General features: G+C 38.2%; 1 protein-coding gene across 10 annotated transcripts in view; it reads left to right on the top strand.

Moving 5' to 3' along the window:
• The window catches only part of Neo1 (neogenin 1), a 153,079-nt gene that overhangs the window by 67,740 nt on the left and 58,249 nt on the right, over window positions 1-27,090 (top strand). For all 10 annotated transcript variants that reach the window (XM_032909403.1, XM_032909405.1, XM_032909407.1 and 7 more), the window contains 2 exons: window positions 4,378-4,532; window positions 6,109-6,229. In XM_032909403.1, the coding sequence (XP_032765294.1) occupies window positions 4,378-4,532; window positions 6,109-6,229 (276 nt within the window). The remainder of the gene's footprint in view (window positions 1-4,377; window positions 4,533-6,108; window positions 6,230-27,090) is intronic.

Below are 27,090 nucleotides of genomic sequence, written 5' to 3'. Positions count from 1 at the left end.
AAAATGAAGTTTAGGTACATTTTAGTGCACTAAAATGCACAAACATTAAGTTTACTGGTCACGAGCTCCATCGCTTACACCTTCTTGTGTAAGGACAGTGTATTACCATCATAGTTGAAAATTTTTCCATGCTACTTCTCCTCATCCCTTTACCAGTCTGAAGGCATCTGCTCTGTGAGTTTCCAGTTTGCTTCACATAGAAGCGTTCATACCATCTGTTGCAGTTGTAGAAGGCTCATTTCACAAAGCAGAACATGTTTAGAATTCATCCATGTTGTATTTATTAGCAGCTGACTTTTTAAACTGGTGCTATTGTATACCAGACTTCTCAAAATGATAGGACCATTTGACATTCCTGCCGACATTGAGTATCTGGCTGCTGTATATCTGAGGCACAGGTAGTTTTCCAGTCTTTATAATTTCACCCATTGTGTTTAAGTATACAGTCGTAATTCTGTATGGTTTCAATTTATGTTTCTATGGTGACTAGTGATGCTCAGTACTTTTCTGTCTGTTGACAGTAAAGATAGTCTAATATCTTTGTGAGATTTTTCTAAAGTGTTGCCTTCCTATGTAGATAATACGTAAAATAGCCATATCAAGGAGAATTCTTAAAATCCTGTCTCAGGGAGTTTTCTATTTGTTGATACCCAAAAGAAATGGACAATAGAAATAAAAACTAATATCAAATATTGATAGAATTTCGTGTTTTATGTGTTTAGAAGTAGCTAAATTTTAGCTCTTTATCATTTCCATTTTCTTTCTTTCCTCCTTCTTCTTCTCCTTCTTCTCCTTCTTCCTCTTCTTCCTCTTCTTCTTCTTCTTCTTCTTCTTCTTCTTCTTCTTCTTCTTCTTCTTCTTCTTCTTCTTCTTCTTCTTCTTCTTCTGCTTAGGATTTGACATTTTTCTCACTGTAGCCCATTGGAATTCTCTTAAAGTAATATCTGAAATATCTAATTTATGAGTACTTTTTTGTCTATTTGAAGTATTTAATAACTATGCCAATAGTAAATTATTAAAATTTTATAGTACATTAAGGTTTTCCAGAGAAACAACCAATAGGAAATACAAATGTAGGTAAAGAAGAGGGAAAAGACTTACTGTAAAATACTGGGTCATAAGACTGGAGACTGAGTGAGGAGCCCCATGACCTGCATGGTTAGAGACTTAGTAGAGCTCTGGCACTGTGATTGGTCTGACTAGTGCGTGCTGTGTGTTAATAAAAGTCTGAAAACCAGAAGTGCTAAGGGAAGAGGAGCTGAGAGTCTCTGCACAAAGAGGTGGAAGACAAGTTCAACCTTGGTGGATTGGATGTTACCCATGCACATTGGAGAGATCCTTCTTTTCTCCATACATCAGTACAAATACCCCTCTGGAAAACCTTCACAGATACACAGAGATAACATTAACCCAGGTATCTGAGCACCCTGTTGCCCAGTCACTTCCGACATGGCCCTGCCTGAGGTCCAAGTCAGATAGAACTATAGAGTTTCTCAGGTACCACACCAGTATGTTCAAGTGAGAAAGTAAGATACAAGCAAGTTATACAGGTCCAAGGCACTGTTCTCCTCAGCACTTCTTAGTGAGGCTGCAATGATTGGTTACCATGCGAGCTTAAGAGGATTGTACTTCACTTGGTCACATGCTTTATTTCTAAAGTTGTAAAGAGATGTAATAGAGTGTATGTTAAAATACTCAATTTACAGCTTATATTGAACAAAGTATTTTTTAAATACCATAGAGAAACATGGTTGCTGATCTGATGATTGACCATGTTTCTGAAAGCCACCAAATTCTATTTCCTTCTTAAACTCTTTCATTGTGATGCTGAATGTTACTGCGTTTGAAAACATTGGAAGGGGGCAAGTATTGGAACTGTGAGCCATTTTGATTTGCCAAGAACTTTAATTATAGTAGAAGGAACACCAACCAATTTTCTTTTCATAGTAGAATCCATATTTGTTATAGAATATATATAATTCATGAATACGCCTGAAAATTATCTAAATTATCTTTCCTATTAGCAAGAATACATTTTTATATATGCCTTACATCCTTCTAAGGCAAAGTATTTTCCCCAAGATCATACACCTGAAAGCATACTTGAAATCCTGATTTAAAAATCCCAGACTTTCTGGTTCCCAGTATAGTTCTGTTTATATAGTATTACCACTTTGTTCTTTCCCAGTGGTTTTTAAGCTACTCCAAATAGGAACTTTATGCTATGATCTAATACACAGGAAAGCACATTTGTCTCTACAAAGCAGTACCTGCCCATACCACCAGAGATACACTATTTTCTGTCTTATACTTCTGAAATTTTATTTTCTGTACATAGCAGTAAGTCATCTTGACAAAGGAGTAGGAGTTGTCTGTCTAGTTGGGAAGACTGTTTTAGCACTGGCCTGGTTTAGGATTGCTAGCAAATACTAATACCTAAGGGACTCATCTCAGCCAAGATTCTGCAGTCGCTCCTTTCCTTCAGCGTCTTTGCTGGGATTGGCAATGCTCACAACTGAGTTTATTGTTGAAGTCAAAGCATTTTGGAAAATGAATGTTCTGCTTTGTATTCAACTATTGAAGTTTATCTTGAACAGAAAAATCCAGAGATTGATTCAGTTTCTAGAGATAAGAAAATTGTAAACACAAATTATGGAAAATGGCTAAGTACCTACATAAATTATTCACAAAAGATTTTAAGATTTCATAGATGCTGCATCCTTGTTATATCTAAACACACCTTAAATAAGGTCCACAGTGACACTACTAGTGCACAGCGAATGTGGATGGTCAAAATGTCACAAGGCCATGTCATTCTCCATAATTTATTTACTTTTTGTTCGGTTTACATCCTTATCGAAGTACCACCTCTACAAGTCCCTCCCCCACTTCCCTTCTCTAAGGAGAAGGGGAAGCCCATCTTGGGTACCACCCTACCCTGGGACATCTAGACTCAGCAGGACTAGGCACATCCTCTCCTACTGAGGCCCAACCAGGCAGTCCAGGTAGGGGAAGGGGATCCAGTGTCAGCCAACAGAGTCAGAGACAGCTCCCGTTCTAATTGTTAGAGGACCCATATGAGGACCAAGCTGCACATCTGCTACAAATGTGTAGGTTGTCTCGGTCCAGCCCCTGCATGCATTTTGGTTGGTGGTTCATTCTCTGTGAGCCCCCATGGGTTACTTGACTCTTTAGGACTTCTTGTGGTGTCCTTGACCCCTCTAGCTCAGTCAGTTCTATTCTCCACTCTTCCACAAGAGCCCCCCAAGCTCCCCCTGATGTTTATCTGTGGTGTCTGCACCTGCCTCCATCCACTGCTGGATGAAGCCTCTCAGGAGACAGTTATTAGGTTCTGTCTGCAAGCATAGCAGAGTGTCATTAATAGTGTCAGGTATTGGCACTGTCACCTGAGATGGGTCTCAAGTTGGGCTGGTCATTGGTTGGCCATTCCCTCAGTCTCTGCTCTATCTTTATCCCTGCGTATCTTGTAGGCAGGATAGATTTTGGGTTGAATGTTTTGTGGATGGATTGATATCACCCTCCACAGAAGTCCTCCTGCCTGGCTACAGGAGGTGGACCCTTCAGTTTCTACATTCCCTGCTGGTAGGAATCTCAGCTAGGGTCACCCCTATAAATTCCCCATGGCTTTCCCTGTCCCAGGTCTCCAGCTAGTCCCAGAGATGCCCCTCACTGAATTCCATTCTCACTTCCAGCCCTCTCCGAGCCCTCTCCCCTTATACTTGATCCACAAAGGCCACTTAACGTAGAGCTACAGGCATCAGTGACTGCAGAGGAATTAGTTTTCTTCAAGGACAAGCTTCTTGATCTGTTTTCCAGTCCCAAGTGGTCAGCCCTAAACACATGCACATATATACAAGCAACACTAAATGGGTTTAGTAATACGGATATGTGTATGAATGTATGTGTAGAAATAGAGAAGAGATGAGTGAGTGAGTGTGTGCATTGGTTGTAAACAAAGGAGTTAGAAGGAAAGGTGATGTAAATATGTACTCATATGAACACCTCAGGAGAAAAACGTTAAATTAGGTTAAAGTTTGAATAGCCAGGATTTGGGAGGCTGGTCACTATTTTTAAATTTTCCTAATTTTTATTTTATTGTCAGACTTTAGTTTTCTTGAACTTAATCTCATGGCAGATGCAGGTCCTCAATTTATCTATGAATTTAAAAAATATTGCTTTACAGCTGAATAATCCATAAGGCAATTAATTTTTAAAGCTACTGTGCTAACATTTTAAATATATAATTATATGATTTATAAAAATGCAAATAACTGAATTCTGTGGTCTAAAAGTTTGTCGATATGTGAGTAGCTGCCTACTTTTATTTTCATTGTGTCTTCCCTTTCTATTTTAAAGTGCCTCCTGAGTTCTTGAAACAACCTGCTAACATATACGCTCGTGAATCCATGGATATTGTATTCGAATGTGAAGTCACTGGGAAGCCAACTCCAACTGTGAAGTGGGTCAAGAATGGGGATGTAGTTATCCCAAGTGATTACTTTAAAATTGTAGTAAGTATTTTTTCAAAGAAGAACATTTTATTTCTGAAACCTTCAAATGTTTTTATGTGTACAGAAAAATATCATAGAATGTAATTATTTTTAGCCTGTAGAGAAAGTTGCCCAGAAGTGTTTTGGTAGTTTTTATGAGATTACATAGCAAATCAGTGACTGGACTAGGGTTAAGCCCACCAGCAGTCTGGTATCGAAAATGTACCTCTCAGCATTTTATGAGAAATGCAGTGTGTGCATGCCAGTGTGTTTTCATTCCCTTCACAGCTATTTTCAAGGAGCAGGTACCCCCCCCTCTCTCTCCCTCCCTCTCCCTACTCCCTCACTTTTCTTCCTTCTGTTCCTTTCTCCCTTCTTCCTCTCTACTCCCCAGGGTCTCACTGTGTAGCTCTGGCTGTCCTGGAACTCACCATATAGGCATGGCTCATCTGGAACTTAAAGAAATCTACCTGCCTTTGCTTCTTGAGTAAGTGGGGTTAAAGGCATGCGTTACCATATCCAGCTTTGTCTTGAAGTATGGAAAGATAATCATTTTGAAAAGCTTACCAAATATAACAAACCCTCCAAAACTTTATAAACTTATAAAAAAAACTATCATACACATTCCCTTCAAAGTAAGAATGACCTCATGCTAGCATTACTAATAACAAAATCCTTTCAGAAAGTGAGTACATCATCACATAATGCCCTTCATTTAATTTGCATGTATTTGTTGAAGGAATTTTCAAAGTGGATAAAAGCAAGACATGGTGATATTTGCCTGTAATCCTAGCCCTCAGAGAAAGAAGGAGGAGGATAATGAAGAGACTTGAGGCCAGACTAGGTTATCATTGAGACAGCAACAAAACTGTAAATGCAAACAGTGTTAAGTGTGAAGCTGTATTGATATCTCAGTCTGTAAAGTACTTGTCATGTAAACATGAAGGCCTAAGTTAGTCTCCAGGAGAAACCCAGATGAAGTCTAGAGTTGAAGAGCCACACCATGGAGATGGAGGCAGATGGATCCCAGAGGCTCATTGCCAGCTAGCCTCACCTAACCAGTGAGTCTCCCAGATCCCAGTGTGAGGAAAAAGTGTCAAATGTATTAAGAATCCTTTGTCAAAATTGCATTTTAATTATATGTATTAGGTATATAGTATATATTATTGCCTATTAATGTTATCATTTTCTAATACCATACTAATAGGATTATTTAGGTTTTAGTAATAAGTATTAATGGCATACCTTAAGGTCTTTACTCAGAACTAACTAAAAAGCCCAGAAGTAATTACAGTGTTTTAAAGACAGTGTCATTTTATAAATTTGTCATGCAAATAATTCATTTTTGTGGGAGTGTTTCTGAAATGCATAATCTCATGTTAACAAAAAGTAGTTTCTGGGTACTTAACATTAAAAACCAATCTGTTGTGATTAAATTAGCATTTTTATTTTATCATTATTTATATGTTTTTATATTTTAAAGCAACATTTATGCTAATAATAATATTTCTTCCTTCTCTTTGAGAACATATCCTTGAGGTTTTAAACTCATATTTATTAATTAAGTCATAAAATGTTATGTGTTTTTCTTCCTTAGAAGGAACATAATCTTCAAGTTTTGGGTCTGGTGAAATCAGATGAAGGGTTCTATCAATGCATTGCTGAGAATGATGTTGGAAATGCACAAGCTGGAGCTCAGCTGATAATCCTTGAGCATGGTAAGAGGGGAGCAGCAGTGAGCTGGAGGAGTTTGTATTGTAAACACCATTACTCTAGGGTCCCTTGTGATTGCTAACTGGCTTGGTAAAGCCAGCATGTGACACAACTACAAGCAAAAGAACAGCAGTCTAAATCATTTCTGTCACTTAAAATTATTTACCGGGGCTTAGCAGTTAAGAGCACTAGTTTCTCTTTCAGAGGACCACATGGTGGCTCACAACTATCTGTAACTCCAGTTGCAGGAGATCTGATGCCCTCCTCTGATCTCCTTTAGTACCATATGTGTTGCACATATATATTCAGACAAAACATTCATACCCATTTCAAAAAGTCTAAAGAAGGGAGATGGAGAGATGGCTCAGTGGTTAAGACCACTAATTGTTCTTCCATAGGACCTGGGTTCAATTCTCAATGCCCATATGGTGGCTCACATCTGTCTGTAATTCTAGTTCCAGGGCTTCTGACACCCTCACACAGACATGCATACAGATACAACATCAATTAACATAAAAACAATAATAATAATAAAAATAAAGTAATTTTTAAAAAGTCTAAAGAAAAGAAAAAATAAAATTACTTAGAGATACATTTTCAGAGACCATTAAAAAGAAGTTGATATTAAGAGAAAAACTGAGTAAGTCCTACACAAGTAAATGTTTATCAGAACCCATTTATGTTAATCTCACAGATTTGTTTCTGCATCATAAAGAAAACTTCTTAATGTTTACTTTGCACTACTTGTTTTTTCAAACTAAAATTAGTGTACCTTTTCTGATTATCATAAAAATACTTGTTTATTTTATAAAATAAATTCAGTCAACATTGAAGGATAGAAAATAAGAGTCAAATCAGAGGAAACCACTGTAATTTGGGAAAAGAAAGTTTAATAATGTATAGAGTTTTAATTCTGGAGAGCATAAGCATTTAGCTGTAAGAAAATACCTCTTATAAATAGCATTGGCATATAAAACAGTCAACAGTGGCCTCTGGGTAAGGATAGTGTCTGGGTAAGGTTTCACACGAGACCGAAATCTGGACATTATACAGAGAATGTGGCTCTGGTTTTCTAGATGACAGAGAAGTGGATACAATGCTTTGCTGTTGAAACTTCACACTTACTTTTGAAGGTCTGAGGAGAGTTGATCAAAAGTTGGTATCTCACCAGAGGCTTTTTCTGCAAAAGCATCCAAGAGGTTGCATGTTGGGGAAAGACATTTGCTCTCAGAATCTGCACATGGGAGCCAAGAAGAACTCCTCTCTTTCTATAATTGGTATCTCCAGTGTCTGTGCTGATATGTGTAACATATGAGTCAGCTGAGAAAAGGAAAAATTATACTAAAAGCTCTGGCTTCATTTTTGTTAGGCAGGAAGTAAAACCTGAATTTGGAACTGGGAAGCATTAGTTTCCTGACATACTCTAAATCCCACCTCCTAGGAGTATTGCATTGGAGCACACAGAAAGGGATATTGTTTCCTAACCCATGTTCTTGCAACATTCCCCCATGTACATCTGTCCATGCTAGCAGTTTACAATATTGTTCATTGTTTAATGTATGTGCACTTTTATATGACTTATTCTCCAATTACATTTAAGTTGTCCTTTTTGTCATTTTTTATTGCTATTATGAACATTGTTACACTGAACCTTTTTTTTTTATGATTATATTCTCATACTAAATTACTGTTGTATAACAGATTGGTGAGGGTGATCATTTAGCAACCAAAGCTTTCTCCTTTTTTTCTTCCTCTTTTCGTTTTATTTTGAGTATTTCTTGTGAAGACTTGACAAAGGCAGCATTTTGGATATCTGTTCCTGAGTCAGGTACAACGAGGTACGAGTGTAGCACAGGGGTTCCTCTGGAAACTATAGCTGGACCTGGGGAGCTGTATGGCAAAGCTGGCACCTACAGTACCTTTTTACTAGAGCAGCATATAGGATTTAGAGATGCTATCTTTAAAAGTATACTGGAACGTAATGTTGGAAAAGGTGTAAAATATCTGAATGGCTTTTTTTCACCTTGCATTTCTACTGTGATTATACCTTTCTCCCATTTTAGCAACTTTCAATTTTGTAAAAATAAAATTTACTGAATTGTGCATTAGCTGAATGAGTAGAGGAGACAGGTTTGTTTGGCAGTGATTTTCCCAGTAAACTTTGGAGGTGTTGAGCGTGTTCATCCCCACCTAAGCCCTGGGGCTTCAGTGTGTGTTTGTGATTACTACTATAAATCTTACTTACCAATGTTTGGTGGTATAATAATTTTATTATTAATAGTATATGTTTTTCTCTGATTTTTGAGAATATTTATGGGCTTTGGGAATTTTTTTGTAATTATATTGATGATACACTGGCAAGTCATGGGTTATTAGAAGGCTATAAGTCCCATGTTTATTAAATTTGTGTTCTATTTTTACATTTTATTTTTTATTTGCTTAACAAATAATTTATCTGTATGTATGTGTGCGAGCTTGCCTATATGTGTACCATATGCTCTTGGAGGCTAGGCTTCAAATTCTTTGGAATTGGACTTAGAGATGATTGTGAGCTGCCTGTTGTGGATGTGGGGAACTGAAGCTGATCCTCTGCAAGAACAAGTCCTCAAGCCCCTGGGCTGTAGATCTCCAGCTCCTGCTTACTTATTTTTGAGAGCGGGAAGGTGGTATGTGTCTCACCGTATTACCCAAGTATCAGATTCCTTGGCTTAATGTGATCCTCTTGACTCTCTCAAGATTAGAAGTGTAAGAAACATTTGCCACCATACCTGGCTTTTAATGTTTTAATTGTCTACAAGTTAATGTTTATCATGAGGTTATGTGTATGTCTGTGTGAGTATGCACATCAGAGCAGGTGCTCACAGAACCCACAGGTGTCGGATCTCTTGAGCTAGTCTTGAGTGAGTGTGAGCCACCCAACGTGGGTGCTGGGAACCAAACTCAGGTCCTCTGCAGAGCTGTGAGTGCTTTCTCTTGCTCAGCCATCTTTCCTGCCCCCTAACCTTTTGATTTTTAAGACGGATATTTATGTAGGACAGCAAAAATTTAAGGACCTTGGGGGGGGGAAAGCAACCCATATTTTATACCCAGGAAAAGTATTCAAAAATGAAGGTGAAATGAAGACCTTTTCAGAACAGAAACTGAGAAAAATTATAATAGGAAAAGATAAAGTAATAAAATTCAATGAATGAGTTGTTTTTCTATTCCTAACAAATTTACTTGATGACGGTTAGACAGGATGTGAATAGGTTTGTAGCTTTTCCTCACTCTTAAAAAGTTATAAATCGGGATTGGGGGATTTAGCTCAGTGGTAGAGCACTTGCCTAGCAAGCGCAAAGGCCCTGGTTAGGTCCCAGCTCCAAAAAAAAAAAAAAAAAAAAAGATATAAATAATTGTATCATTTAATAAAAGCATGTTGATAGTTTCATCCTTATAATTACCAACTTTATCCTTTGTTTTTCTTTTAGGAGTGCCTGTCCACACTACACATGTACATATATGCACAATTAAATAAGCAAAATATAATAATTTTAAGAAAACAGAAAAATATTATTTAAAATATTAATATCTAACTTTGTGCATTTTCTGTAAGGGCAACACTTTCTTTGTTGCTACTTGTTTTCATGTTGCTATTAGCAGTTTGGTTTGGTTTGCGATCTCTTCCTGTGTAAGTCAGATTAGTGGTGAGCTCACTACCCTTAGCCTTCTAAGTGCTGGAGTTCCATTGCACACCACCATGTCTGGCAACAGCAACTCTTAGTTTTAGAGACTCTTAAAATATTTAATTGAACATAAAATGGAATCACTTCTGAATTATGACAAATTAATACCTGTTTTTAATAATTGCCTGTTGAATGATTTATTTTAATTGTCAGTAAAATTAGTATAGCTTAGTAGGATGGTGTTGGGCTACATTCCTGTAACCCTAGCACTTGTAAGTCAGAGATAGGAAGATCCAAGTTCTAAGCCAGTCTGGGACTTCACAGGGAGAATATATCTCAATTGGCTAGATGGATGGACGCACGCACGCATGTACTTACACACGTGCACGCACACACATGCACGCACAGATATATTAAAGGTAGCAAAACCTGAGGGAAAATATCATTAACTCTTCATTGTCTTTCCATCCTGTTTGTTTACCTTTAAAATTACCTTTAATTTTTTAAGACTGAAATGTAATAAACATAGAAATATACTTTTTAAATATATATCCTGTCAGCAGGTCTGATAATTGGCAGTATTTTGTTGCCAAAGGGAAGAAGGACTGATGAAAGGAAGTAACATGAACTTGTTTATAGTAAAGGAAATTCACACTTTACCAACACATTAAATGACTTCTAGGATATCGTGGCCGCAGTAGATAAGAATACATACTGCGTATTATGAGTGATTGTTTTTTCATTTTATTTGACTGAAATATTGGTCAAAAATTCCATATAGTTCTGAGGTTATTGAATGATAGATGTTCTGGAAAAAGTGACTAAAAGCTTGGCATGATTAAAAGTTGGCTAAGTAGCAAGAAATTATTAGTCAGTAGTGGAATATTTTAAATCTAAAACACTACTTGGCAAAGGCTAGTTAGTGTTGATCAAAGGGTTAATTCTCATTTATTCCTTTGTTTTTGTACTAGTAATTACAATTTTAGAAAAAAGGCTTATTCCAGATAACTGGTATAATTTGACTCTTAATTGTGCTTTCTGTATCTAGGCACATACAGACTCTTTATGACCTAGACATGCCTGGAATTCACTACATATCGTAGGCTAGCCTCAGATTCACATCCTTCTGCAACACATTCCCAAGGGCTAGGATTACCCAGGTACTGCCACACCCACCTCAAATCTGAGAACTCTCTAAGATTATAGATGTATCCAGTGCCAGTGTTTCCTCTGAGCCTGACTTACCGATCGGGTCAGGTACCAAAATGCTGTGCTTTTAGTTTTTTTAAATGTTTAAATGTTAGGTTTTTTTTAACGGTTTTTTTTTCTTTTTAATCACTTCATATATCCCATGAAATAAAATCATTTTAGGAGTATAAGTTTATTGTCAGGTGTGATTTTGTTTTTTATTTGATTTTATGTTTTTTACTTTAATCTTATGAGTGCTTTTGCCTGTTTTTAACCCCCTAATCTCTTTTCAGCCCCACAAATGAAAATGAAGTTAAAAGATTAAGTATGAGACAAACTTTGAGGTTATTCTTTAAGTAGAAGTTAAAGAAAACTACTTAATATATTTATATCATTTAAATTTGCAAAATAAAATAATCCTTTATGACCAGATTGAAAGGCACCTGAAGTGTCTGGATGAAATTAACCTTGCACTGTTTTTTAAAACACCTAACACGTGTTCACTGTCACAAATAAGAGCACGTGATTGACTGATAACAAAGCAGATGTACCTGCTGCCTCTGCCCTCAGCTCACTTTCTACAGGTAGCCTAGTTACCAAACTTAGGGGAAAATCTTACCGGCTAGCCAATTCATTTCTCTTGACCTTAATCTCAGCAATTGGAAACTTGTGGCACAAAAACTGCTGTAAATTTGAGGCTAGCCAGAACTACACACTGAGCTCTAGGCCAGCCTGAGCTAACTTTATGAGGCCTTGTCTCCAAAGGTGGAAGGGGATGTCTGTGGACTCGGGAGTGCTGGTTCTTCTTCCAGAGGACCTGTTTGTTTTGGTTGGTTGGTTGGTTGGTTCGGTTTTGGATTTTCCAGAACCCACATGGCAGATCACAACCTGTCAGTCCCAGGGGTTCAGATACCTTCTCTTGCCTTGAGCGCTACATGTCTGTGGTATACAGACACACACATAGCAAAAGACCTGTGCATTTAAGACAAAGGGGGAAATGTTGAGGATAGAGTGGGAATTACTTTAAGTAGACATTTTAGAGGCAGGTTCTTATTAAGGTAGTTAAAGTACTCAAGTTGAAACCCAAAGGATTTGAAGGAGTTTATATGCTCTTTTATGTACCCATACATATATTTACATTCATATATAAACTTTCCATCTACAGAAATAGTGTTTTCTGTGATTTTTACATTTCCCAGTATTTTATGGACATGTTGGCCCTTACTTATTTATTGCTATAGAGTTAATCCTATAGGACAATGAGACATGTTTTTGAGTTCTTATTAACAGCATGCTTTTTTTAAGTGCAGCTGAAGAATAATTTACCATTTCCCTGAGTGTGATGGTACCATCTTCCAATTCCAGCATTTAGGAGACAAAGACAATAGGATTTCAAGTTGAAAGCCAGCCCAAAACACATAGACTCTCATAAAGGAAAAAAGAAAGAGTTTAGCATACACTTCAACAATCTGTGAATAATCATTTATCCTGAAGCTATAGTTACAAACTGTGTAAAGGTTCATATTACTTAAAGTAGCATAAGTTTGAAAATAACCAAATTAATACAATCTAAAAGAGAGTACTTGAGAACATTTTTAAAAATGTATGGAAAATATCTTAGTTAGGGTGACTGTTGCCATGATGAAACACTGTTACCAAAAGCAGTTTGGGAGGGAAAAAGGTTTATTTCACTCACAGTTTAACTCCATATATTTTTCTTTATATAACAGTTCACCATCAAAAGCAGTGAGGGCAGGAACTCACACAGTGCAGGAACCTGGAGGCAGGAGCTGATGCAGAGGCCATGGAAGAGAGCAGCTTCCTGGCTTGCTTCCCATGGCTTGCTTGCTTATAGAACTCAGGACCACCAGCCTTGGGGTGGCCCTATCAACAATGGGCTGTGCCTTCCCCTGTCAATAACTAATTAAGAAAATAACCTACAGGCTTTCCTATAGTCTAGTCTTAATTGACACATGTTCTTAATTGAGTCTTTCTCCTCTCTGATGACTCTGTCTAGCTTGTGTCAAGGTGAGATAAAAACTAGCCAGTGCAATATCCAAGTTACATTATTGACAAAACAAACTGAGCTGGACGTAGTGGTGAGTACCTGTAATCAACATTCAGAAAAGGACAAATTGTAGATTTGGAGGCAGCCAAATTAAACTACTAGAAATTATACATGTAATATTTAATCTACATATAATGGTTTATACTTCAAGAAGAATTTATTTTTTATTTCTTGAAGCAATGCTATAGGAAATAAATGTAGGTTGCATATTTGACAATTGCTTCTAAATGTTGGACATTGTAGCTTTTTTTTCATGATAACGAATCATGTCATACAAATGGTAAGGTAAAGTGTAATTTATTAAGCTATTAAAAGTAAATTTGACCCAGGCATGATAACTCATACATGTAGTCCAAGAATTTGAGAGGCTAAAGTAGGATGATTAACGTAAGCTCCAGGCCAGCTTGGCTACATAGTGCATTGAAGTCCAGCCTGGGATAAATTGTAAAACGCTGTCTCAAAAACAAACTTTTATTAAACCAAGAAAAAGAATCTTTTAACTGAGTGTATGAATAGAGATTCCTAGCTATCTAGCAAAGACCCTACTATGCAGACTGATATGAGCGGTGATGTTGAAAAAAAATTCAGAGTCTAGCTGAATAGATCTTAGTTATTTAAGTGTTTAGTTTTACAGACTTGGAGATTCAGCTAAGTGACTTGTTTTTTTGTTTTACTTTTTAAAGTATTTAGCATGAAAGAACTGGTACCTAGATTCTCAACTTCAAAATTTTGCTACAGTAGCAAGTTTTAATGTTTCTAAGACAAAAGCTCATGTGAGATTTTTTTTCCCCTTTCACTTTAATTTAAAAACATTTTAAGTCAGTATTGTGCTTATATTAGTGACAGGTTTGGTCAGCCATCATTTTGGAAACATGGCTGAGCACCAAGTAGTCTGGAGATGACTATGGTTTACTTCAGTCATTATTACCAAAGTACCTTCTGTAGCTCAGGAGTGTCAGAGTATGTACAGTATTGGTGTGTGGCCACCCTACATTAAACCTGAACACAGCAGGCAGCTCAGCTTTAGAATTCAGAGAGCTGTGAATATAGAAGGGAACATCTCAGGGAGATATATGTAAACCGGATTCGTTAGCACTTAGTTATAGACAGCAGTCAGAAGACGGTGTGTGAGGGGAGCACAGTGCGTAAGAGGTATACTGACTGGGTTCAGGGAGGAAAACAGGGCATCTCTGAGAGTTATTCCGTACCAATTGTGTAGGATTTAAAGCTCTCAATTAGCCAGAACATTGCTTTAGTCCCTTAGAAGTCTTACCTGGTAATAGTTTGTCAAATGTCGGGTAGATATTCCTGCAAAAGAAGGTAGAGCCAGGTCTGTAATTGAGTGAGTCAGTGTGAGGGAGAAGGACTATTTAAATCTAACACTATAGATCCTTATTCTTCCTGGGTTATGAAAGTTTGTCACCATTATGCTTGAGCTATAATATAATGCATGCTAGTTTTAGGTAACTTTGGTAAGGTTGACATATAAGTAAAGTATACTTGGTTTAATATCAACATGAATTTCATCTTTACCAAACTCGCAGAATTTAAGACTAGAATTTATGAAACTAAGGTAGCAATTTACAGTCTCAGTGATATATTTTGGTGTTTGGTAGTTAAATTGCAAAAGCCCTGCAGATGACCTTTCCAGACTTAAAGATAGCTAAGAAATTTTCAGAAAGCAAACTTAAATTTTAATTTGATGGACTATGTTGTGCAGAGCTAAGATACCAGAAGGATAGTATGTATGAATACCATTTAATTGGAAACTATATTTAAATGATACTGAATTATACAGTAGGGTTGTAATTGGCAGAATATCATTTGGGTCGGAAAGACATTGCTGACAATCTGGATGCTTGCAGATTTGATCTCACGCAGTATCAGTCTTGGATCACTGTGTTTTTCATTTTAGATTTAAAGTGTTGGCATTGAGACTGTCTCCCAATTGATCATACTCATGAAATCACCAGAAACAAGTACAATAAAATTTGAAATGCCACTGAGAAATTTTTTTTAATATTAACGCATTTGATACTACTGTTGCCTCACAACTGTAATGTTGTCCTAATGCTTCAGATGTGTACATGTTTTTTAAAGGCAAGCTCTGTTGGCATAGTATTAATGTCTGAGTCTCTTTATACATGTGTACCTGAGGATGTGTATGCATATACTCTCCAAGTAATAAAATAGCTGTGGCTTTTTTCTGGATTCTGGGTTTTTCCTAAGATTTGGTTTCTCTTCTGCTCATATTCAAAAACTTTAGTTCATTAAAGTAGTCTTGTAAAAAGATCTTATTAGGGTTTCTTGAATTCTTTTGCTTTTTATAAATAATGAAGAGATTTTTTTTTTAAAAAAAAAAAGCTAAAATGTGGCTTCTGAAGCTGAATCCTAAAAATGCTAATGTTCTCTCAGATGCAGCGTCATGAAAATGTGTCATGATCGGAGGTAATGTAAACCATTAAGCTCCTTGAAACAAAAATAAAAAATAATTTTTATTGGTCAAAATAGATACTGAGTAGAACTACCTTTACACATCTTGTTTAATGTTCTCTGGGGTATTGGGAGCTTATCTGGGAAATAGCGTTTTGATCTAGAATGGAAAAGAGCTGTCTTTCTAGGGCTCACTGCTGAGGTGGGTGCGTCATCAACATCTGACACGCCTTTTAAAGTGAGTATTTTTAATGTCAGGAAAACGTCAGATGACTTCCTCAATACTGAATCCTGCACATAGAATGGGAGGAGTGTTTTATTTCATAACTTCCTTCAATTGTTATGTACGTCATTTGTTTAAACTAGCAGTTCACTGTAAGAATGCACACGTAACAGTAGTAATGACAACCAGAGTGCGCACCTGGATCATAGGATGACCTCTCAATAGTAAGAGCTCGTTCTTCAGAGAGAGCTAGAAGTCAGTGGGTTGGTCCTTAGAATTCTGCACCAAAAGCCAGTACTCAGAATGCACAGCCTGACTGTTAGTGAGTTCATGGTCACATTGTATTTCTTCCCTGCAGTCTTCTGGCTGTCTGCCAGATGTACTCAAGGGCACTGTGTGTATTTACCCAGTCTCAAGTCCCTTCATTTTGGAAGTGTGTTATTCTCTTGTAACCATTGAAACTGGGTACCAAATTCACAAACAACTTAGTTCAGCCTCAGACTGCTAGAAAATCCTGATAGCTTTTGAGGATGCATTCCTCCATGAGTCTCAAGCCTTCATGCTTCTCTATAAACAACTTCCGTAATTCAAGAAAGAGCCTTGCGTCTTCCAACTCACCAGAATTGGAAATCTCTTCTCAAATTTTTATGGCAGTCCTATGGATGTGATCTAAATACAATGGCTTATGAATATTAAACCACACTGTTAGTTATGTTTTCAAATTCTATAGAGCTTTACCCAATTTTTGTCCACCTGATCTCCCTCACTAGCTTTCTGATGAAACATGAGCGCAGATGTGCTGAGTTCTGAGTTACTGCTCGCTGCTTGTATTGTCAGAGCAGGATCTGTGACTTACCTCCCTGGTGGATGACTGTTTCATAAACTCCAAGGCACTGTAGTACTCTAAGGCGCAACCTTTCAGGTGTTAAAATATGAGAAAGTACATCTCACAATCAAGAAAATACAGATTGTTTTTTAACTGCAGGAAACACTTGTTTTCTCTTGGTCAGTCATTTTGCCTTCGATTCTACTTAGTCAGATCAATATGGTTTTCTCTTAATTGCATTGTTGGCCATATATTTTCTGCACCATTGTCAAACTTTGTCATTTTCTTTGATGATTATCAACGTTAGATAGCTTTTTACTTATTGACATTATTTCTGCTTCTCTTAATTTGTTTCTTTTTGCTTTATCATTCAGCCACTCTTAAATCCTGATACATTTCGGCAAGTTTTCTTTTACCCTCAACACACTTAGGGTTGTTCTCCTCTCATCTAGCTGGCTTGATTGTATCTTATATAAATACCTCTTAGTGTGCAGGAAGTTTTAGGCAGTGGGTGTTTTAGCACACTGTTAGGCATCAGCTCCGCTCATTCCACCAGTTAGGCTGCGCCTCGCTCTGGAAAGCCGTAGGATTTTGACCTGTCCCTTCCTTGTGATTGCACCGTGTGCTTTGTGCACTTTTCTTTCCTCGTGTGCAGTTGACATGACCCTGCCATTCCACCACATTTTTAAATGTAAGGATTTGCATTTCTTTAGGTCCTAAAATATTTTGTTATGTTATAGTTTGTTATCATTGCTCTTGTTGTTTATTCTGTTATCTCCTCTTAGCCCTCTACTGTATAAATCACCTGCTGTCTGCTAATATTCTAGAAAAAATATCTAGAATTACCTTCTAATGCATTTGTTTTAATTATTTATTTTTATTTATTTTAGGATTTTGCTTCAGGTTTTTCTTACTGAAAAGTTTTTATATGATTTATTCTGATTAATATTTTCACTTCACCAGCTCTTCCCAGATCCTCTCCACTGCCTCACCTGCTCAAATCTACACCCTTTCTCTCTCTCTCTCTCTCTCTCTCTCTGATTAGAAAACAAACAGGCATCTAGAAAAATTATAATAAAATAAGATTAAAAAACAAACAAGGCAGAATAAGAGTAAGCAAACAGATGGGACAAAGTAAACAGATTCACAACTGGACAGTTTGCAGAGACCTTAGAGCACTCAGTCCTGAGTCAGGTGTCACCATCAGACCTCTTCCCAGGAGGAGACAGAAAGACTGTAAGAGCCAGTAAGGAGGAAAGCCACCAAAGAAACCAAGCCTTCTAGACACACAGGACTGACACACATATGAACTAAGAGAAGCTGCAGCAGCTTGCACAGGGCCTGCATAGGTCTAGGCCGCAAGGGGTCCCCACGCTGAGAGAGAAGCAAACACAAACCCCTCTGTAATCAGTAACTGCTTATATAGGAAAAATGAGTTTTCTTGACCAAGTCTCATTGGATATTTAAGCCGTTCTTAAGGACAGGCTTCATGTCCAGAAGTTAATGGTTAACACAATACAAATTCAGTGTTATTTTAGGTTTTTGTTATTGTTGTTCTCATAGTGGTTTGTCTGTTTTGTTTATCTTAAGAGGTCTTTTGCTTATGTAGTGTGGTTTCCAGTTTTCTCTTTCTAATGGGATTTTTCTCTGTGTATATGTGTTCTTGTACTTTTTCTTTAGCTCTTTTTCCCCTGAAGTCTACTTTCCCTAAAATTAGTGTAGCTAATAACTCCATAGACTTTTTTTGAATTGTTTTTGTTTTTGATTGGGATCAAACCCAGTGTATTGCACATGTTAACTAAGCACTGAAGTACTGACCTCTGGTTTTTTTGCCCAGTGCTAGTTTTGTTCTGATTAATGTTAACATCATCTGTCCTTTTTTGTATCATTCTGTGTCTGGTAGATTACTGTTTTAACGAGATAATTTTAGTTTTATATCTTCATGCCTATAATCCCAGCACTTGAGAGGTCAAGACAAGAAGAGTGTGAGTTAAAGAACAGACGGCCTTGGCTGCGTATGAGCTCTGTCTCAAAAACCAAAGATGGGTTTGGAGGGAAGGAGAGAGCAAGGAAGGAGGTCTAAGGTTTGGATTGATTTGTAACACTAGGCAACTTGTCACTTCTGTGAGCAAAAGGAGGACACATTCTCTGGCTTAGGGGTCCCAAGGATACCATTCCAACTAATTACTCACTGTTTTCTTGCATTCTTTGGAGAATGTCTCACTTTTTCTCTCTTTCTGCTCATTTGAAAAGAAAACTCAGATTCAGATTTGGATATAGATTTCTGTTCTTTTGTTTCCACCAAACAACCTCTCTCCCCCTCTTCCTCTCCCCTCGCCCCTTCTCTCTCCCTCTCCTCCCCACTTCTCTCTTCTTTTCCCCTTCCTTCACTACATCTCTCTCCATGAATAGACAGTGTGTGTGACTGCTGTTCCTGTGTGCATGTACTTTAAGAACTGGAATTTAAGCTTGTTAGGTAAACTTGCCCAGGATTACACATCGAGCACAGCTGTTGAAGCTTATGTGACCCTCACCTGTCTAAATCACAGGAAATCAGATGCACTTAGACACTGTGGATGAGATCTTCTGCCCAAACTCATTTGTTTTACACATTATCACTTAAATTATTTTGCTATGTTAAGACACCTCTCTTTTGTCAGGATCAGATCTTGTGTGTCTAGAAAAGCCTGATTATAAATGCCATTTTAGCTGCTAGTGTTCTTGGCTTCCAGCAGAAAGGAACTACCTAATGTGTTATCTAACCTACTTTCTATAGTATGCATGCTGTGGTCATGTGACATACACAGCTCTTTTCTATTAGTCTGCAGGAGAGGGATCTGTGCTCACTGTTTGTACACTTATGTCATAGAGCTTTGGCAGCATTGCTAAACAGGTACCATTCCAGTATCAGTTGTCAGTGAGCACTGTCATTTAGTATAGTTTCTGCCCTTACTTTGTAAATATACTCTCTTAAATCAGTTTCTTCATCAGAGTTGTTGACTTATTATTACTCGTATGGGTTTTATTTAAATATGATAAAGGGTCTTGAGGATATATGTCTAATACTGCCTAGGAGAATAACATTTACGAATATTGAAAACATGGCAAATGGTTTTAAATTAGATACACCTTATTACACTAGCATCAATATTATTTGAATACGCATGACAATTTTAAGGATATTTGGGAATCACTTGCACTTTAGACGTTTTACTTTTTCTATTTCTAGACATGAAGTAATGCTGATGTAATAGGGAATGATTCCCAGGCTGAAAGCGGATGCCAAGTCTATCGCTGTTTCCTTGGAAAAACACATCTTTCAAGTCTTAAAACTCCTATCAGATTTCCACAAGACAATGTAATATTCCTTTCTTTCAAACAATACATAACAAAAAAAGTGTGTGTCAAGGCTGGAGACGTGGCTCAGCAGTTAAGAGCCCTGCTGTACTTCTAGCACCCACATAGTGGTTCACACCATCTACAGTGGTGTGTCTGGAGAGAGCTGTAGTGCAAACACATACATAAAATAAATACATCTTCTTTAAAGAGTGTGCCATTCAAGTAAGCCTTATTTTTTAATCTTCTTTTAAAGATGTATTTATTTTATGTATATAATATCTACATGTACACCTGCAGGCCGTAAGAGGGCATCAGATCCCATCACAGATGGTTGTGAGCCACCATGTGATTACTGGGAATTGAACTCAGGACCTCTGGAAGAGCAGCCAGTGTTCTTGACCACTGAACCATCTTGCCAGCCTCCCTTTCCACCCCTTTTACATTTTATGTGTGTTAGTGTTTGTCTGCACATATGTCTGTGTGAGGGTGTCAGATCTTGGAGTTTCAGACAGCTATGAGCTGCCATGTGGGTGCTGGGAATTGCACCCAGGTCCTTTGGAAGAGCAGTCAGTGCTTTAACCACCAAGTCATCTCTCCATCCCAAGTAAGCCCTATTCTAAGCGTAGGATCCTTGAAAATTATTAGACATTTTTCTACCTGAAAATCAGAATGTTAGAATTAATAAAAAAAATACTTACCTGAGCTTTGTTAAAAAAAAAATTATTCTTGTCCTGACGAATATTTGTAAATTAGATTGTGACAGTGTATGAAGATTCTTCTCAGTCATAATTATACAGCATTATTCCTTTACTCTAACTTTTGTCTCTTTATCATATTCAAAACTTGGGAATAATGATAAATTTTATTATAAGATGTCTCTGTCATCTCTTATGCATCTCACTACCAAGCTGTGAAACTTGTCCAATACCCTGAAAGACACCACTGGGAGCACTGCATACAGCTTGAAGTCATAACTACCGCATACTTTCCAGTGGCTCCTTTATGTGACAAGTGACTCTCAGGAGCAAAGGATATGTGGCTCTTCTCTTGTCCTAGTACTGTTTTTATTTTTAATAAGGTACTGTGACTAATAGCCCAGTACAGTTGTTTCCCTGACTGAGTGCAAATGCTTTTCCCGCACCTCTTTCATCTATTGGAGTAGTGTTTTATTGAATTCTAGTTGTTGCTCTGTGCATCTCAAAAGCTTGTTTGTTTTTAATTGCTGCTTTTCAACTGTTTGCTGTAGGGAAAATGAACTGTGCTTTCAGAATTGTGGAATAGTACCCAAGAGAGAAATTCTCAGGATGAGTACTGAGCTGTGTGAACTTTAATATACACAGTTTTTGGCAAATTTAGAATGGCATCTCCAACAATTTGATAGGTTTTCCAATGGCAATTATAAAAATAGCTTGTCTCCCCTTGCTGGTGTTGTGAAGACATTGCCTGATAGATACACAGAGGAATGACCGGGTGTCTTTAGGTTTTTGTTAGACATGGTACCAAATTTACCAATGTCACAGCTCTACTGGCTTTATTCTTAAAATGGTGATGCTCTTAGGGAAACTGTTCCTACATTTATTGTGAAGAACCTGGCTGTGATTAAGAATGTTCCCTGTAAGAATACCCTTGGGAGGGAATAGGGAGGCAAAGTTTAGAACAGAGGCATAAGGAACCCCCATTCACAGCCTGCACCACATGTGGCCCATACACATACAGCCACCACACTAGATAAGATGGATGAAGCAAAGAAGTGCAGGCCGACAGGAACCGGATGTAGATCTCTCCTGAGAGACACAGCCAGAATAATGCAAATACATAGGTGAATGCCATCAGCAAACCGCTGAACTGAGAACGGGACCCCTGTTGAAGGAATCAGAGAAAGGACTGGAAGAGCTTGAAGGGGCTTGAGACCCCATATGAATAACAATGCCAACCAACCAGAGCTTCCAGGGACTAAGCCACTACCCAAAGACTATAATACATGGACTGACCCTGGGCTCCAACCTCATAGGTAGCAATGAATAGCCTAGTAAGAGCACCAGTGGAAGGGGAAGCCCTTGGTTCTGCCAAGACTGAACCCCACAGTGAACGTGATTGTTGTGGGGGAGGGTGGTAATGGGGGGAGGGTGGGAAGGGGAACACCCATGTAGAAAGGGAGGGGGAGGGATTAGGGGAAACCGGGAAAGGGAATAGCAATCAAAATGTAAATAAGAAATACTCAAGTTAATAAAGATTTAAAAAAAAAAAAAAAAAAAAAGAATGTTCCCTGTAACCATAGAAAGTAGCCTGGAATGCCTAACAAGACTCTGTCATTGTTTTGACAATGCATTCATCTTTCTAGTTCCTGACTGAAATATAATGTGATCATTCTCCTGCTGCCACAGCTAAAATTGGTCTGTATTACTGCCATAATTCTCTGCTATTATGTGCTATGAGCCCAAGTAAACCCTTCCTTCCTTAGTTGCTTTTGACAGGTATTTTTCTCACAGCAACAAGAAAGGTCCTCAGAATACTAGGCAACTGCTCTACAGTTTCCAGATGACCTTTGTCCTCCACTTAGGTGGCTTTATTTGTTGTACTTTTAGTCAGAGTCTCCTTGTCTAGATACCAAGTCTAGTATAGAATCCAGGTTCTTCCCGTCTCACCTCCCAAGTGCTGACAGGTATGTGTCAGCAGTCCCTCCCCCCATTTATGTGTGTTTTTTTTTAACTGTAATTATCCTTTCTTCTTATAGTAGAAATAAAGTATTAATATCAAGAAATTAATAGCATATCATTTATCAAGCAAAATGTTGGATAATTGAAGTTAGCTTTGAATATATTCTCTCACCTTTTCTTAAAAGATACAAACTATCCTTGAAGTCTATACTTGTGTTTGTTGTACATAATTACTTATGGTTAGTACCACAATCCAGCATCTTTTATTACTGTATTACTTCTTTGAGAGAAATTACTTAATAACTTTTGCAGTATTTTTAAAGCACACACAACTATAATAGAATATTGAACTTACTTCTGCAGTAAACAACCAGACAATGAACAAAGTAGACAAAGAATATAAAAGAAATATTTTAAACATTTTGCAAGCATTCGAGGATCAAGATCACTATGATTAGGTATCGGAATACTTCCTGCTGCCCAGGGTGGGTAAGGGCACCCTTAGGTCTGGAGCAGGGAGCAGATCACCTACAAGGTCACAGAACTAGGTGGAAGAGTCAGGTTTAGAAAGGCAGTTGGAATTTACAGAGCAGGCTACGTGAGAGAAATGTACAGGAAAGAAGCTCTGGAGAGTTGTAGATATTCATTCTCCTCCACTCTTTTGGAGCACCATGTTGCATTTATGTTCTGTCTGTCTCTTTCAACTGGTCAGTTCTGTAGACTTCTGATCTATCATATCTTCAACACTTACAAAGTTTTGGTCAAAGTATAATGGTCTCTGATTATCTTATGATTATGCTGATGTGATTTTTCTCCTTCCGTACAATGGCAGGTGACCTTGACATGCTCCTGTGTGAGGAGTGCGTGATGTTTGTTGGTCTGCCTTGCTGTTGTCGGTCATGTTAACCTTGATGGTGTGACTTAGTGGCATCTTCTATTCTGTCTCCATTCTGGTCTCCTCTGATTACCTGAGTATAAATGCTCTGGAGGATCCTTTAAAAGCTTCTGTCTACTTTCTCTTATACATGTCATTCCTGCTTCCAAATGTCCTGACAGCTCCTCAAAATCAATTGATTTGTGTCTTTCAGTCAGCCCCTTTGAATTACTTAGGATTCCAGAATTTCTTCCATTAAATTTACTTTCCTCTTATCTGCCTTATTTCGTAATACATTTTGATTTACTTAAAATACTTTTTTGTTTAATACAAAATAGAATTTATAATGTCCTGTTTATTATTTGAGAATAGTTCTTAAGCCAGGTATGGTGGTGCATGCTTTTAATCCCAGCACTCAGGAGGCAGAAGCAAGCAGATTTCTGTGAGTTTGAGGCCAGCCTGGTCTACAGAATGAATTTTAGCCAGCCAGGGGTACACAGAGAAACCCTGTATAGAAAAACCAAAAACTGGCTGAGAGATGGCTCAGTCATTAAGAGATGGCTCACTGACTGTTCTTCTAGAGGTCCTGAGTTCAAATCCCAGCAACCACATGATGGTTCACAACCATGTGTAATGGGATCTGATGCCTTCTTCTGGTATGTCTGAAGACAGCTACAGTATACTTATATATAATAATTAAATCTTTTTTTAAAAAAAAGGAGAGACTATAAAAAAAAAGAAAAGAAAAACAAAAAAACTAAAATCAAACAAGCAAACATCTGTGTAAGGAATGATAAAAGGACTATGCTTGGGAATACTTTGTAGCAGTTGGGAATGTTGAAATTCGGTTTTAATACAGATGTGGAAGTCTCTTCTAGCCATATGTTACACAAGTTTGTGAAGCAACGTGTTTGGCATCATTGCATGTCCTTATTTAGTGTGTAACTGTAAAGACATCGGTATTGATCAGCTCTCTATCGTTGTAGAATGCTTGTGGAAACTACCTAAAAGAAGGAAGTGTGTCTGCTCATGCTCGTAGAGTTGTAGTCCATGGTCATTTAGCGCTGTTGCTTTGGACTTACTGCAGCCAAGTATATCTATCATACGGATAGCGCTAGCGGAGCTTGTTCACGTCATGACTCCTGGGAAGTTGAGGAGAGGAAGACAGGGAAAGGGTTTAGGAGAGAGAAGAAAGGAGATCCCAAGAAATATTTCAGAAGATATGAAGATACCAACTACATTCTACTAAAAATAGTTAAATGTAATGGAAAGTGAGAGGGTCCCTGCGGGTGTCAGGCAGGGAAGCAAACCACATAAGAGATAGGAATGAAAACTAGATTAACTTTATCAACCTGGATCAGACCTCCAGGAGTCTAATGCCAGGTGGTTCATTGTCAGCATGTTTAAAACATATGCAATATGGGAAAAGGTATCCAGGCAACAATCAGTCCACTTCCAGATGCACAATAAAGCTTAAGATGTTGACTACATAGAAACGCTTTTTCAAAGTACATGTGACCATGAGGGTGGTTTCTATAGATAAAAGGCCTAGAGTCTAGTGTGGTCTCTGACCAATAGCAGACATGAGGGATCTCCCCTAAGGTAATGGTCTAGAGAGGGAGAATCTGGGATAACCTTCTGTGATCTCCCCTAAGGATGAGTAATGGTATAGAGATGGAAGAGTGTGGGATAAGCATTCTGGAACATTTGGGTGAGGACTGCCTCCATAGTCAGCGAAAAGGTCACCAGGTCATTAACAGCCTCTGCTCTCAGCTTTCTGGGTGGAATGCAGGTATTTGATTTCTCTTCTCCACAGAGGAGATAGCCCTCATGATTAACATTCCTGGTTCCCATAGTGCTTCTCTTGAGTCCAAGGCCCTCGTGCCCTCTACAGGAAAGGAAAACATTAGTTCTTCTACTTTCACATTGGGCTTGTTGTAAGTTGTTTTTACAATTGGCTTACTGTGCCTTTACAATAAAAAGCATGAAGCTGACTACTCAACATGGCTGAACAACTGAGCAGCTTCCAAGCACAGAGGCTCTTTTCAGTAGGCTCTCTGCAGTACAGGATCTTGGCTGGTATTTAATCTAGGATCCCTGGAATGGATTACTGTTTCAAGGGAAAAGATTCTATGATTAAGATTTAGAAGTGTTGGGGTTGGGGATTTAGCTCAGTGGTAGAGTACTTGCCTAGCATGCGCAAGGCCCTGAGTTCGGGTCCCCAGCTCAAAATAAAAAAAAAAAAAAAGATTTAGAAGTGTTATTTTTCTCCTGTAGAATTGGCTCCCATGTATCTCTGTGTCTGTCTCTCATATACACACAGACTCTCTCTCTCTCTCTCTCCTCTCCTCTCTCTCTCTCTCTCTCTCTCTCTTTTCTCCCTCTCCCTCTCTCCTCTCTCTACGTATGGTATACTTTGTAGCAGTTGGGAATGTTGAATCCTTTCTCGTATCCTTGCTAACGTATCATAAATGTGATGGTGTATGGAGTGTACCTTTGTTGGCACTCATGCATTATGTAAATCTCACCCAATTCTAAGCAATGTCACCATGAACATCCCTGAGACTTACCAATATAATAGAGTTCTTTACATGAGGAAATAAAGGGTTACAGAGAAAGAACCTTTCCCAGACGCTCTCTTGTCTTTTGAAGGAATTTAAAATTTAAAAGCACACACACATTTTGTATTTCAAAATGAAAATTTAAATGTGCCTACTCACACCTCACTTCACTGACTTAAGTAGGTGTCAGGTTAGAGTGATTGGATCCTCTTAACCAAGGGCAACATGTCCAACACAGAACGTAATGATTTCCACCTTTAAAAGCAGCTTCAGGTGTGTGTCATGTGTCAGTTAAGTGAAGCTGTCAGTCCCTAACTGGCCTGTGCCTGTTGCTCTAGACATGCAACAGTGTGAGCAGAGACGTGGAAAGGTTCATTCTTGTGCAGTGAGCACAGCGTGGTCGGTGTGTGCCGGGACACACCAGTATCACCCTAGGCTGGGGAACTAGACTGGGTCAACCCACGGAGACCATGAGCCCGGTGCTGAGCTTTTCAGGCTCATGCTGTGGGAAGTTTTGGAGCAGAGTGAGTGATCAGACCTTTGAACTCTCAGAAGTAAATTCTGATGGCAGAAGGACAAGGAAACAGCATAATTTTTCAAAGATTTTAATCACATGTATCTGGCCTCAAGGTCTGTGGTTCACGTAGACTGTGAGTCTGTGATGACTGATGGACATTTATAAAAGCCTTGGAGTAGTTTCCAGACATTTTAATTTTGTGGAAGTCTTAGATAGGTTGATTTTTAAAGTCAAATGTTTTGTGTAACAGAAATGCACTAGAACTCTGTGAGCACTGCTTTTTGTATTAGGCTATGTGTCTCAGTAAGTTTGTGCTTGCAGCTGAAGAAAACTTCATAATGTTACATTTTAATAGTTGAGTCTATCAAGGAGTAGACATAAAGAATAAGTGATTTCCAGGTGACAGAGCCACGCTAGAAGGGAAGTGTGCATCTCCTGCTGGCTACATTCAGGGCCTTCACACTAGAAGTCAGTTCAGTCATTCTCTACCGCTCTCTGTGACCCAGGCCCTGTGGCTG

This window comes from Rattus rattus, chromosome 8 (assembly GCF_011064425.1).
Source record: "Rattus rattus isolate New Zealand chromosome 8, Rrattus_CSIRO_v1, whole genome shotgun sequence".
Lineage (NCBI taxonomy): Eukaryota > Metazoa > Chordata > Mammalia > Rodentia > Muridae > Rattus > Rattus rattus.
This window is presented reverse-complemented; position numbering and strand designations above follow the sequence as displayed.